General features: G+C 46.8%; 1 protein-coding gene across 3 annotated transcripts in view; it reads left to right on the top strand.

Moving 5' to 3' along the window:
* The window catches only part of LOC118789065 (diacylglycerol kinase beta), a 90,095-nt gene extending 78,220 nt beyond the window's left edge, over positions 1-11,875 (top strand). For all 3 annotated transcript variants that reach the window (XM_036545369.1, XM_036545370.1, XM_036545368.1), the window contains 3 exons: positions 8,324-8,444; positions 9,287-9,347; positions 10,197-11,875. In XM_036545369.1, coding sequence (XP_036401262.1) covers positions 8,324-8,444; positions 9,287-9,347; positions 10,197-10,295 — 281 coding nt within the window. In that variant the 3' untranslated portion in view covers positions 10,296-11,875. The remainder of the gene's footprint in view (positions 1-8,323; positions 8,445-9,286; positions 9,348-10,196) is intronic.
* The last annotated feature ends 419 nt before the right edge of the window (positions 11,876-12,294 follow it).

Raw genomic sequence — 12,294 nt, 5'->3', positions numbered from 1 at the left:
CCAACTCTTTGCTGGTCTAGAACAAGGAACCGCTACGTCAGGGGCTGGGGGTGGGAATATCGTGGCCAATAAATCCAACTAAAACCTTGTGACTGCCATTTTTACAAAAAACAGAGCTAGTGTAGCATCTAGTCTGCCTAAAAAGAAGAAGAAGAAAACCCAGAGTTTTATTTTCCAAACGTTTCGCCTTGTTGCCAGCCAGCTATGTATTTCTTAGCTAGTGTCTCAGCCACACAACTAAATAACAGTTCTGAGAGGACAATACAATGATATTACTGCTCCCTACCAAGGGCAGTACACTGGAAGCCACATCCATTGTGCCATCTTTTTACCCTAAAAATAGGGAATGGCGTGTTATATTGCGTGCATGCTTCTGTGTGCAAGCGTGTGCAGACACATGTTTGTATTCATGTGTGTTTTCATTAAGGTCAGTGTAGCACTGGCTGTGTCCGCATCGATGTGATGAACCGTGTCATTGATTCAGAGTGCCTGCCTGCGTTCGTGCATGTGGGGGAATGTGCTGCCGTGGTAGTTGTCTGGTTGGGATTTAATCTTTATTAAATTAGCTCTCCTCTCTCTAATCCCATTCGGAAAGAAGAGTGGAAAGAAGGGCATATCTGATTTCAAAGAAAAGAGAGAGAAGGAAAGTCAATTAGAGCAAGACGGAGAGCGAGAGAGAAAGACAGGCAAGGAGAGAAGGGGGTTTGTCGTTCGTCAGACCTCTGTCACTGATCACCTCGCTAATTGGTCACGACAGTTGTTTGCAGTGCGGCGATAAGACCACGTGTTTAATTGTACCTGCTGCTCTTAATGCAATCAAGCATCCTGGACTTTGATCAAGCACGAACCCTGCAGCAGCTAATGATTGTGGATGACATTCAGGCCATTCTGCGCCAGTCTCTGAGGAATCAGCTGAGTCGCAGCAGCGTAGAAGAACATTAAAGCAGCTTGTGAAAAAAAAATGAAACTCAAAGCATTCCACTGGGGTCTTCCAGATAATACAGCAGCAGTAGTTGAACTTTGAACTTGTGAGAGCGGGGAACAGAGGGATGAAGGCTGGGAAAACCCACAATGACCAGTACATGACGAGCCCTTCCGATTCACCCCACTTCCCCGGACCTCGACGCCTTCAAAGAAAGTTAAGGAAGAGCTTGGCGACCCGGCTGGCTGGCTTCCCAAACCGCTTGCCTTTTTCTGTCGCTCGCCTGTGCAATAATTAAACTGCCCTCTGACAATAGACCTGCGTCACAACATGACGCCACAAGGTCTATTTCAGGGCCCTGTCAGCAAGGGGCTTGTTAGTGTTGCATATTAAAAAAACTCAAATGGGTTTGTTTTATTTCCCTCTCTCACATAACAGAATGAAATTCCACTATTGACAAAAAGGCAGTTGGGAGACAAATGCATTAAATTTGCGTTTCGGAAGGGTGTGCACAGTTGGCATATGCTAATGGTTCTAACTTCAGACAAAATGATCCAAAACAGTCTCAGTCCCGCGTTAGCGAGGATGTTTGTGATTTTTAGGAGAGCACAAAAGCTTTAAAACCCAAAGAGATGTGGCTCCCTAATATAGCTTAATTGCCACATTGTTAAGATGATGCCGTGAAATGTGCTTTTCCCATGATCTGGGTCAGGATAAACGCAGTGAGTCGTTGCCTCAGAAGTGGCAGATTTGATTGAATACTCTGTGAGTGACATTAGAACAGAGCCCATGAGTTTTTGGGTGAACGGAGGGCGTGTGACATAAAGGAGAAACGGAAATGTTTCTGGGGAGCAGCGGTGCAGGGAGGAAGAAGAAATAGGGGCGGTCTACGCGTTTACACCTCTGACGGCTCCTTTGTAAGCTGTTTGGCCATGACTCCTCAAACTGCAGAACAGTCACACTCATAGTAGGTGCCTAGTGTGTGTATATGTGTGTGTGTGTGTGTGTGTGTGTGTGTGTGTGTGTGTGGTGTGTGTGTCCAGGGGAATGCGTTTGTGTGTGCATGCGTGCATGTATGTACCATCATCAAGGTCCTTGTGTTTGTGTATGTGTGTATGTGTGTGTGTGCGCGTGCGTGCGTGTATGTGTCTGTGTGTGCCATTATCAAGATCCTTGTGTGTGTGTGTGTGTGCCATTATCAAGATCCTTGTGAGTGTGTGTGTGTGCGTGTGTGCATGTGTGTGTGTGTGTCTGTGTGTGTGCGTGCGTGTGTGCATGTGTGTGTGTGTCTGTGTGTGTCTGTGTGTGCCATTATCAAGATCCGTGTGTGTGTGTGTGCCAAGGTCCTCGTGCATTGTTAGTGTGCCAGAGGAGGCCTCCCCCACAGCTCTTCCTCAGGGCTCAGTCCAGTCCCTGTGGACCATCTGTCACCACTCTATCACGCCGACCCTGACAGCGGCACCGGCAGAGGTGCAGGGGAGGAATAATGCCTCTCAGCATTAAATTCAAGCCTCAGATATTTTCACAACAACTCTAGCGTTGTATTGAGGGGGTTAGCGTGGCTGCAACCTCGCAAACCAAGTTGCCGGAGCGCCACGTGCTGGCCAGGGTTCAGTAGGGGTGGTTCCATTTGCAGGAACTCGGAGCTGCGTCAGTGGGCTTTGAGCTCTGAGGGAAAATGTCGAAAAAAAAAAGCACTCGAACGTGAAAGCTCTCCAGGGTCTATTCCGAAGCCCCACTGACGCATCAGTAATGGTGACATCACTCCCTCTTTCTCCAGAAAGTAAAAACCCAGCGCGGCGGGGGTAGGCCCTCTTAAAGCCTCACCTTCGGGTGGTTCTGCGGCACGGCGCCACTTTAATCTCTCGCTTTTCATGCCCAGCGCAGCATTTGTCTTTGATCGATGAATCGGTTCATCTTTATCTGAATACCACCCGTTCTCCCTCACTCTCTCTCCCTCTCCTCCAGCTCAGTAAGCGTTTCAAAGGAGGCCTGTCCCTGCTTCGCAGGCAGATTCTGCTGCCTTCCCTGTTTGGCAGCTGCCCGTTGGACTGCCGGTGGCACAGTAGGAGCAGAGCATTGTTCGGCGAGGCCTGCAAAAGGCACCAGAAAGCGTCCTGGTAGGATTATGTAAGAGGCCGTTTGGAGTCTATTAATAGTGCTGCCTCACTGAGACAAACAGTGCGGAGCAGAGATCTGATGGAGAAGCAGAGAATGTTTCCAAAGCTGGAGCTGCAATTTGCTGGCAAATGCGCTTGTCATTAGGTTATAAGGAACAATATAAGACGAATCTATTCTTAACCCTTGTCGGTGTGAAATGGGATTGTGTTTGTGTTGGCGTGTGGGTGTGGAGTGTGCGTGTGTTTATGTGTATGTGTGTGTGTGTGTGTGTGTGTGTGTGTGTGTGTGTGCGTGTGTGTGCGCGTGTTTGTGTGTGTGTGTGTGTGTGTGCGCGTGTATATGTGTGTGGGTGGGTGGTTGTGTGAGAGAGAGAAGATGGAGCAGGGAAGTAGAGCTGAACAATTGGACTGCATCTCCAAACATGCAAGGTAGCGGATAGTGTTTGGCTCCAATTTCATCTTTCACCACTTGCTTTGTGTCCATGTTCGCAGATATTGATAAGCGATGCTCTGAAAACGAACACAAATATTAGCAGGTTAAATATGTAATAAACATACTAATATAGTGAACACCTCGGCAAATAAGAGTGGGCTCTGGTAACATAATGTCTGCTTTGACCAGCTTTCTGGCATATGTTGGCTGCAGACACATTTTTTGGATGCTTTCATCTCTTTTGTTGACCTTCGCAGGTTTGGGTGTTGTGTAGATTTATCTCTATGCAGACACCATCAGTTAGCCGCAGTGAGTGGTGTTCATCACAGCTTTTTTAGTTTCTTACCAGGTTCAGGTGGTGGGGTACAATTATCCAAGAGAGGTAAATAAGCTGCCTTTAGTTGATGATCCTGGATCTGCTTTTGTTTGCACAAAGTAATGTAAAATAGCATGCCATTTTAAATACGTCTCAGCTGTTAACTGTTGATTTCTCTTTACTGAGATTGGATCTAATGTCATAGTATTACAGTACATTTACACACCTTCCACTAAATAATTTTAGTAATGATCCACGTATACTCTACTAACTCTTTAAGACCTGATATGAATACCTGATATATGGAGGTTTGTGTGGTCACAGAGTGGTGGGCAAACATTAGGTCAGTCTGTGGTATATAATCCTGTGAGCCCTCTGGCTGGCCCTCTTTGCCTTCGATGAGCACTCCTGGCATTACTGTGTGTACAAGAGCCACACTGGTCACATGACGCGACTTTCGCCAGGCGTGGTGACGAGGTCGTGGCACGGCTGGATGAGTCATACCCAGCTGCAGGCTACTGCTTTTAAACTAACAACGGGCCTTGTGTTTTTCATATCAGTGAATTCTCTCCATGTGTATCCAAAGGCGTGGGTGTAATGCTTCCAATGTCACCTGTGTGCTCTCCCTATAGCCTCATATGTACATTTTACCTAATAAAGGCTTACAATGGACCAAAAAAGCTGTGCAGTAAAAGTCATATTGCCAGTCTTGTGCGTGCCTCTGGGCTCAGAGACTGCAAATGTTTTTCTGCAGCCCTGTACTGTGATATACACTGTGAGACTTGCCCGCTTAAATATTAAAACCAAATGACTCACTAACTTACTTACCTAAGTATGTAATATTCATGGCTTTGCTGCGTTCGTTGCGTGTAACTTCATACCAGACATTTGTTCATTTTTCAAAGCTAACATGGATAGTTTGACACCTGGACATTTGTTTCACAAACTGCCACACTGTTTACACACAGAAGTATAATGTTTTCATTTGTGAGGAAGCCAGGTTGGCAATGCCCTCCTTTGTTAAGGTCCTTCTGCAAAATCAAGTTTATTTAAACACCTCATCTCTTTGGTAACACACCTGACAGCAGGAGAAGCCTCATAAGCTTCAGAGAATCAGCTTCAGGTTTCACTGAATATCACTTCCAGCTTCACCTCAATTCAGCATCTCATTTGCAATTACTTTCAGAGGGATTGTTGGTTGAAGCTGGCAGATGCAGAGAAAGCTGATGCCAGAGCCTCCTATGCCACGCAATAGTGTGGTGTTTCATGTAAGCAGTAGGAGTGTTGCGCTCAGAGCAAGAGACTGCACACCCGAGGGTTGTGGGGATGAACAGTGGGATTCCGGAACATGTGAGATGTGTGTGTCTGTATTGCAAGACTCCCAGGATCAAGGTGTTGGTTGTGTAATAATACATAATGTCACATTATAGCACTACTTCAAGAAGCATGGCCTTGCTTTCATTTTTTGCTGTAGTTTTCCTTTCTGCTGGATAAACATTGAAATGTTGAAACCCAATGTTAATCATATCGTTTGTGTACACTTCCAACTGGTCAGCAGGAAAGGTCAATTGGGTATCACTGAGCCTTATCGAGAGCGTAGAATTGCATCACCTTGCTTGCGCAAGCTGTCTGTTCTTTTTTTTTTTAAAAAAAACACATCTGTTTCCTATTCATGCTGAGAACACAAACAGGGTCAGATGACACTGTAAAATTATTAACAGTGCTTAAATTGCGGCACACTGGCCCAGACTGAACAGTAAGCCTGCACTGTTCATGCTTGCTTGCACAAACCCAGCCCCTTTTTTTTTCAGCGGTGGGGGGGTTGGGGTTGGGGGCACTAACATTATTAGCCTCCATTTCACATGCAGTCGGTCTGAAGATCGACCAGCTTTGTGATTAATTAATGCAGGAAGGCACGCTTTGTTTTTTTTTGGGGGGGGGGGGGGGGGGTTTGTGGTAATGAACGCTCAGGGTGGATGTGGAGGCGTGCAGCTGCATGCATGGCTGGCTAGAACAGCTGCGCAGTTCTGCGGAGCCTAATGCGGCTGATTAGCCCAGAATACGGGTCACGCATCGCGAGGAGAGAAAGCACGAGAGAGAGAAGGGTCGTGTTACAGTGGCTGGTCGGCGTGCAACGCAATTACAGCCCCCTGTAACGCAGACTAGGATGGACAAAGCATCAGGGGCACGTGCCATGGAGACAGAAGTGATGCAATTCATTTTGTTTTAGTTAATGAGACAATTTGAAAATACATGTTTCAGCATGTGCAGAGCTGTAGTAGGCAATTCAGTTAACACGCAAAAACTAGAAGAGCAGTGCGATAAAGGCATGAGCATGTCATTCACACACATTTCGATAAGAATCAATTTTATATTAGACTTACATCTGACACACACACACACACACACACACACACACACAGTAGGACTCGTCACACTTAGCTGGAAATTGGGGTAATGCGATGGGACAAACAAATGATCTGTGTGGAAAGCAGTGGTGTGGTATAATGTGCTGTTAAAGCACTCATAGATCAATATTATTTTGCATGAAAGAAGCTGCAAATAGCGTAAAGGCAGAATGCAGAACACAGGCAGTGTGCAGAAAGGAATGTGGCACAGATAGCATATTAAAATAATACTTTGTTATCATAGTATATGTAACCAGCGCTGCATGTTTGGTACACTTTATCTCCAGAATTTAGGATTGCCAGTAAATCCAGTAGCTGTTGTGAGAGATACTGTACTAGTAATAAAATGTTTTTCTTAGTGAACGTGCAACTGTATTTCAGAGAGGATCTCTTGCCTCTTCCACTACAAAATATTTTAAGTAAAACATATGTCATTAGAAAAATTGTCTTTAAATAAAAATGTATAATATAAATTTGCTTCTCTGAAGACAAAACTTCTGCTATGATTTCTGTGTGTAGTTGTCATTGTTTCTGTCGGTTGACGTCTCCGCTTATTTGTCTGGCTGTGTATACACTATATGGCCAAAAGTGGACACGCCTACTAATTATTGACTTCAGGTGTTTCAGCCACACGGATTGTTAACAGGTGCATAAAATCAAGCACATAGCCATGCAATCACCATAGACAAACCTTGGAAGTAGAATGGGTCGTGCTGGAGCGCTCAGTGACTTTAAACGTGGCACTGTCATAGGATGCCATTTTTTCCACAAGTCAGTTTGCGAAATTTCTGCCCTGCTAGATCTGCCCCAGTCAACTGTAAGTGCTATTATTGTCAAGTGGTAGCATCTAGGAGCAACAACGGCTCAGCCACGAAGCGGTAGACCACTCAGGGCCGCCGGGTGCTGAAGTGTGTAGCACGTTAAAACCGCCTATCCTCTGTTGAATCACCCACCACAGAGTTCCAAACTGTCCCAGGCTGCAACATCAGTGCAAGAACTGTGCATCGGGAGCTTCATGAAATGGGTTTCCATGGCCGAGCAGCTGCACACAAGCCCAACATCACTATGCTCAATGCCAAGCAACGGCTAGAGTGGTGCAAAGCACGCCGCCACTGGACTCTGGAGCAGTAGAAACACGTTCTCTGGAGTGATGAATCACGCTTCACTATCTGGCAGTCTGATGGACGAATCTGGGTTTGGCAGATGCCAGGAGAGTGCTACCTACCGGAATGCACAGTGCCTACTGTAAAGTTCGGTGGAGGAGGGATAATGGTCTGAGGCTGTTTTTCAGGGTTTGGGCTAGGCCCCTTAGTTCCAGTGAAGGGTAACATTAATGCTACAGCATACAAAGGCATTTTAGACAATTGTATGCTTCCAACTTTGTGGCAACAGTTTGGAGAAGGCCCTTTCCTGTTCCAGCATGACTGTGCCCCTGTGCACAAAGCAACGTCCATAAAGACGTGGTTTGATAAGTTTGGTGTGGAGGAACTCCAGGGGCCACAGAGCCCTGAGCTCAACCCCATTGAACACCTTTGGGATGAATTAGAACGGCAGTTGCGAGCCAGGCCTTCTAGTCCAACATCAGTGCCTGACCTCACAAATGTTCTTTTGGCTGAATGGGCACAAATTCCCACAGACACACTCCAAAATCTTGTGGAAAGCCTTCCCAGAAGAGTGGAGGCTGTTATAGCTGCAAAGGGGGGTGGGCAACTGCATATTAATGCCCATGGTTTGGGAATGGGATGTCCAATAACCTCATATAGGTGTGATGGTCAGGTGTCCACATACATTTGGCCATATTGTGTATGTGCGTGTGTGTGTGTGTCTGTGTGTGTGTGTGCGTGTGTGTGTGTGAGAAGAGATTATGCAGAGCTCTATGTGCCAGAATGAGGCCTCTCTATTCAAGAGAATCGTTTCATTCTGATGTCATTCTATCCTCCCCTTCACAGTTTCCCTTGCTGCTACAATGCCCTTGCCTCCCAGCCAGTGTTAACCTGTGCCCTCCCTCTCTCTCCCTCTCTCTCCCTCTCTCTCATGCCCTTTTTGTCTCACGTGCCCGCTCTCTCTCTCTCTCTCTCTCTCTCTCTCTCTCTCTCTTTCTTTCTCTCTCTCTCCTCTGATCAGACTTGAGTGACCAGCTGCTGGAGGTTGTGGGGCTGGAGGGAGCCATCGAGATGGGGCAGATCTACACTGGCCTGAAGAGTGCCGGCCGCAGGCTGGCACAGTGTGCCAGTGTCACCATCAGGTTGCTATCGCCTCTACCCCTCCTCTCGCTAATATCCCTACACCCTCTCATCACCTTCACCAGTGAGCTTAGTCACCCAGACTCAGAGGTTCTCCCCTCCCTTCCCCTATTTGCCATCCACTCTGAAATCAGCCTCTGATAACTCAAAATGTTTTTGGATACATTTGAACTTTTACCCCCAGGCACATTGGCTGGTTCGAGCAAGAGGCACTGCACTCATTATGAAGAAAAATAATTTTTGATTACTTGGAAAGACAGGTACCCTTGGATATGAAAGTACCCTTGGAAAAGCAGGTGTAAGAATGTTTAAAGGCTAAGCAACATAAATTGCCCTGGATAAGAGCATCTGCCAAGCAAGCAAATAATGTACTGTTATCATTTCTGTTTAAATACGGGACAAGCATATTTGTTTTAGCCATAAGCTCAGCTGTTTTTGTTTCTCTTGCAGGGCATGGTCTATTAAGCATTCATAATATGTCTAGCAATGAACCCCATTGCCCATTCCAAAAAAGCTGTCCAAACTTTTCACTGCAACCAAAAGTTTTCCCTCACCTGTTCGGCCCCTTAATACTTTCCAAACCAAATTAAAGCATATTTCTTCATATTATTATTCCCCCATACTCTGTTTCCTTTGCTGGAGTTACATGACTGAATGGCTTAAACTAACTTTGGGAGCAAGGGGATAGAGGGGTGTGTGTTTTGTGAGTTTAGAGAGGGAGGCCCGCCTGGGAATGGGCCCGTGGGAACAAAGGGCGCAGTGTTCGGTCCCGGGATATGGCCATGAGGAGTCTCATGCCCCGTTCCAGGCGCGTTCTGACCTCCGTCCTTGTCTCCCTCTGCAGGACGTCCCGTCTCATGCCCATGCAGATCGATGGGGAGCCTTGGATGCAGCCCCCTTGCACGGTGAGGAGAGGGGGGTGTCCCCCCCACCCTGCCCCCCAGCCCTCTCTACCCCCCTCCTGTCTCCCTCTCTCTCCTCCAGCCTACACTGTGGCAGCACAGTTAATCACGGCACTGTCATGCTGTGCTCCGCATCTGACTGATTGTCATTTCGGAGGAGGAAATGCATACACAAATCCATTCACACACATAAAAAGAAACAATCATCTCTTCTATATATAGTTTTTAGTGTTGTCTGGAGCTTCATTAAAAGTTTATTACCATTCAGAAGTCGCAATCAGTCTCTGGCGCCATTATCCGCAAGGTTTATTAATGTGTTTGCAATACAATGTTGCAAGTTATTAAGATATCAGGGTCAATTCTAGTGTATTGGGGTTTAAGCACAAACATCTAGATATCCAGTGATATCCAACGGTTTTTCCAAATGGAAATGAAGGGTCTTACTCTAGTGTAAATATGAAGATGGACAGAGCTCCTCATACTACAAGGTGAAACTATAGATGGTACAACTTCAATGTATCGTTTCTGTGTGATGAAGTACATTGTGGTGCAGAGATGTCCCGGAGTGGTATTCTTACTGCACTCTATTGGCTAGCCCTATTTTTCATGGTCATTTCACTGTTGGAGGAGAAAGTCGTTCTAGAGGGGGAGAAGCACACCTGTTCTTGACAAATTATTTGGATTGGCTGTTACATTTATCCAGACTCCTCGTGAGTGTATATTTCTTCACCCTCATAAATGAATGAAGTACTGCATAAAAGGGGGGAACTTGATGGCAGCCAGATTCACTTTGGCAAGTTACCTCTGTTCCTCTTGGATAATCTTGATTTTTTTTTCTCCTTTCCTCCTTAGATCCGAATCACACACAAGAACCAGGTGCCCATGCTTTTAGGACCCCCGCAGAAGAACCCCTTCTTCTTTTTCAAGAAGCGCAACAGGAGTCGAGACTAGAGGAGAAAGGAGAGCGCAAAAAAACACCCCACCCCTCCCCCTGTCATCCACAGCTCTGGTAGCTGATTGGTGCAGGCCCACAGAAGGGGGAGCTGAGGGTTGGGGGTGGAGAGCTGGGATAGAACTTGTTTGGTTTAACAGAGGTCATAATTTTTTGGGAGGACAGTGGAGCAACCTGCTGCAGAGACAATGACTACATCTCCCACAATAACTCCCGTGACCCCAACAGGTGGGGCTCTGTCCCCATTGACTCTCAGTATTTTGACCACTTCCTGAATGCCCCCTAATTTCCCCTTGAACTGTGACCTGTAACCTGTGACCTTTTACCTGCTGTTGGCCCTCAAATGCAGTGAGCCCTCTTGCCCCGCCAGTGCCGCACTGCCTGGGCCACAACATGCCCTCCCCACCCACTGAAGAAGAACCATCAAGAGCTAGAATGGGTACACCAGTGGAAACTGCCATAGTCTTTCAAAGCACTCTGACCACTCTCGGAGCAAATACCAACCAGAGGGAATAGAGCAAGGTCTGAGACTCGGACACTCAAGTACCCAGAGATGAGGAGCTATTAGGCAGAAAGAGAGGGAAAGAGGGAGTGCAGGAGATGTGTGCTGTGGATGATGTTCTTAATGAGGGAGGGGAACTATATAGATCAGGGAGAGAGAGGTTAAGAGTACTGTGTCTAGTTTTGGCCTACTGAGACCAGGGAAGAAGCTCTTCTCTATAAAGAATATAATAAATAATGGATCAGAGTATTCATTGCAGTTCCTCTTCAGAGCCCCGGCACACTCCCCAACCAGAAAACCCATCCATTATTGAGGGTTTTGTTGTGGGTGTGGGGGCAGGGGTGTGGAAGTAGGCACTACCATTTGTTTATAAAATCTAGCCTGTCCAGTGTCTGCCCAAGGCCACGTCACATAGAAAGCGTCCAAAGTCACTGCTTTTACCCCACCAGCTCTGTTGAACTGAAAGCCAGTTTCACAACTCAGAGGCAAGGAGGAACCGGAAGAGTGGCCGGGCCGTCACATGCGCTGAATCACCGCGCATCTGACATCCGGCTCAAGTTTCCCCTCGCGGTGTTCAGAGGTGGCTCCAGCAGACAATGCCGTCCCTCTCGCTGATGTCTCCTTTATCACACTGGGACAGGTGGGCACTGCCCAGGAGGCCGCGGACACGTTTGGGTCCGATTGCCAAAGAACCCACCTGTCCCGCTCGGCTGTTCTGCTGGTGGAGAGAACCGGTCCAGCTGAGTCACGCCCGGGGTCGAGGAGAAACACCAGATGGCTTTGGGCTTTGCTTGCTTCCCTCCTAGGGTGGCCTGACAGGCAAGGGCCGTGGCATAATGTCGAGTTTCAGGAAAGGAGGGATGAGCGTGCTCTTCAATCACAAACAGTCTTTGCCAGTCCCCCATTTTTAACAGTGACAAAAACAATATGAATTTGGTACCAGCACTCAGCTACAGAAACTGTCATTGCTAGGCTTCAGAACATTGGTCTTCTTTTATGCTGACCAATAACATGAAAGGCAATGAGCAGTTTTTTTTAGTTGGTTGAATCAAGCAGCACTGTCTCTGACGACTACTAGCAGCCCTTGTCAAATAAATCTGTAATCCTATTCTAGATTAGCCTTAGTGGTTGGACAAATTTAGCTAGGTTCGAAAGCAATGAAAATGACCCACCAAAGCTGAGCATTGCACTGTGCCTCCCAGCCGCAGTTTGTCAGAACAGAGTACACCGCCTGATTTACCATAGCGTAGAGAAGATCTAATTTTAACACGGTATTTTAAGGGAGGCTGCTTCCCATGAAACATAGCCCCTAATTACCACGTCAGACATGGGTTTGCAAATTCTAGTCAGCAGTCAGGACCGAAAAAAGGTGGTCTCGATAAGAAGACGCAACGCAGTCGTTTTGTTTCACCGGTCTACCCAACATTAAAACAGACAGGCAGGAGCAGCTGAATACTGGCTCTAAAAAGGTCTTTGGTGCAGATGTAAACATCATG

Source organism: Megalops cyprinoides, chromosome 14 (genome assembly GCF_013368585.1).
Source record: "Megalops cyprinoides isolate fMegCyp1 chromosome 14, fMegCyp1.pri, whole genome shotgun sequence".
NCBI classification, from domain to species: domain Eukaryota; kingdom Metazoa; phylum Chordata; class Actinopteri; order Elopiformes; family Megalopidae; genus Megalops; species Megalops cyprinoides.
The sequence above is the reverse complement of the archived record's forward strand: the minus strand, read 5'-3'. Positions and strand labels throughout refer to the sequence as shown.